Source organism: Phalaenopsis equestris, unplaced genomic scaffold, assembly GCF_001263595.1.
Source record: "Phalaenopsis equestris unplaced genomic scaffold, ASM126359v1 Scaffold197553, whole genome shotgun sequence".
NCBI classification, from domain to species: domain Eukaryota; kingdom Viridiplantae; phylum Streptophyta; class Magnoliopsida; order Asparagales; family Orchidaceae; genus Phalaenopsis; species Phalaenopsis equestris.
The window spans coordinates 93-2,306 of record NW_018217502.1 but is presented as its reverse complement, the minus strand read 5'-3'; the positions used below and the strand labels follow the sequence as shown (position 1 = coordinate 2,306).

Below are 2,214 nucleotides of genomic sequence, written 5' to 3'. Positions count from 1 at the left end.
CTCTCAAAAAATATGTGAAGCTTCATCAACTATTCATAAAATCTAGCCTTTAAAATGCATTATCAAAACATTTGCTTAAAATGACCACATTAGTGTCAAGTAATAATGCTAGCTAGTTGCCTCTCCCACTACACCTAGTAGATAATTGCACCACTAATTCCATTTTTCCTTGATTTTCTTCTATAAAATTATGCTTTACTTGCTTCATTTTTTATACTCATGTAACCTCTCTCATTTCCTTTTCTTTAAAGTACAAATGATTTGATTCCTACAGAGTATATACTTGAACAGTTAGATTTATTTTTGCAATTCTCATTTTATTTAATGAAAATTAATTGCACAAAAATGATTTAAAAAAAAAGTATATGAAGATTCCTTGCAAATTTACTTATCAAGCCTTTAACCTCAGCAAATTATCCTAAAATGTGATTGCAATTCCCTAATGAAATTCTAAGCATTAGCTATATATATTAGCTACTTTATATTCTTACCATCATGAGTGGGCGAGTCACAGGCTGAAGATGATCTCCCTGTGGCACACTATTAACCTCATGATCTGGTACTAAATACCTAACAAATAAATACAAACATAAGTATATATTGGCACACAAATATAACCATACAGACAATAAGTGTAAATAATATAAAGCCTAAGGTGTAAATCCATGTACCTAGCCTTACTAGACTGCATGCCTCCAAATCTTGTATCTGCACTAACTATATTTTCTCCACAGCTCATCTGAAACCATACATAAACCCAACTTAATAAAAATTAGAAAAAAAGGCTGATAAAAAACTATAAATTGATTAATTTAAGATAGAAAAAAACCAAGAAATTGGGATGAACACTGAACACTGAATTTGCTGCACCATTAAGTGAGGATGAAGTTATAGGCTCCTCCTATTGAATATATATCATAATACATATTTAATTTATATTTCAATGATATAGATGATGAGGCAGTTCATCTGAGATGTATACAAACCATGGTTGGATTAGAATGAAAGGGATGATGAAGTGATTGGAGATTATAAGTAGCCATCATCTGACTCTGAATTCTGATCTTTTCAAGCTGAGCAACTCCCAGTCCTCTTTGTGGCAGCTTTGGCTGCTTTGCTTGGCTGTTCTTCTTTGTTTTCCTTGAAGAAGAGCTTGCTGATCTTCCACCTCCTACACCAAATTCTTCATGTTGATTGCTTCCCATTTCTGGGAGCTTGGATGTGAAAAGGATAGATAACCGAGGCCACATTTAAAGTTTAGGCTTAATAAATTAGTTGCATGATTAAAATTTACTGGAAAGAGATATTAGTTATTTGTTTATATCCATGGCCTATGTGGTTAAGTTCTGTACATATAATTAGATAACAATATTATATTGAAAAACTTCAGCTCCCGGGATGTAGGGCCGAATAACAGTATTTAAGCCCTAGGCTGCGCGCCTCTCTTAAGGCTCTTTTGAGAGATGACAAGTGGTATCAGAGGAGATTACTGTCTGTCAGGTGTATAGACTCCATGGTCCAGTGGAACCCTCGGAGGAGTCGATCCGTGACGAGGGCATCGGGAAAAGTCCCACATCGGTTAGTTATAGGGCCGAAGAATAATATTCAAGTCCTGGGTTGTCCATCTCTCTTAAGAACTTTTTTAAGAGGTGACATCATGCTCATATATGACATGGGTGGGGACTACTTTGTAATTTTAGGAGTGCTCATCTACCGACAGGAAATAAAATTAGAACAACATGCAAAAAGCTGTTAATCATCAGCATATGCATGCAATTTTGATCAACGAAATTTATAAATCTAAATCTCATGTGCTTGAAAATTCGTGCAGCAGCTGCATATACGTTGTTAAGAATTAATATAAACAATCAGATGCTTAGCACATTGATTCACATGGCAGCCCTGAAATTAGCTGTTTGAAAAGCAAAAAGCTGTTAGCCATTAAAATAAAATGATTTATGCTCCATCTTTAAGAACCAGTACTTGAAGCATAAAATAAGAGATTATTCACTGTACCTTTTAGGATATTTTAAATATTGGCAAATATTTTATTTTGTGGACACAGAGAAACTAATTATTTCCCACCATTAGACTAAGAAAATAAATTTTTAGGCAAATTTTCTGAATAAAATATATTTATTGACTTATTTAAAAGTATTTTTAAAAAATACCGTTGAAAATATTAAAAAAAAACTCGTCAAAACATTTAAAATC

At 33.2% G+C, this 2,214-nt stretch overlaps 1 protein-coding gene across 1 annotated transcript; it reads right to left on the bottom strand.

Moving 5' to 3' along the window:
- Nucleotides 1-491: 491 nt before the first annotated feature.
- Nucleotides 492-1,215, bottom strand: LOC110035389 (protein SPEAR3-like; the record flags this gene model as incomplete). The annotated part of the gene is made up of 4 exons (XM_020739623.1): nucleotides 987-1,215; nucleotides 830-901; nucleotides 672-739; nucleotides 492-570 (listed from the first exon to the last, which is right to left on the bottom strand). Coding segments are annotated over exons 1-4 (438 nt in total), but the record flags the coding sequence as incomplete, so codon positions are not given.
- Nucleotides 1,216-2,214: the final 999 nt, after the last annotated feature.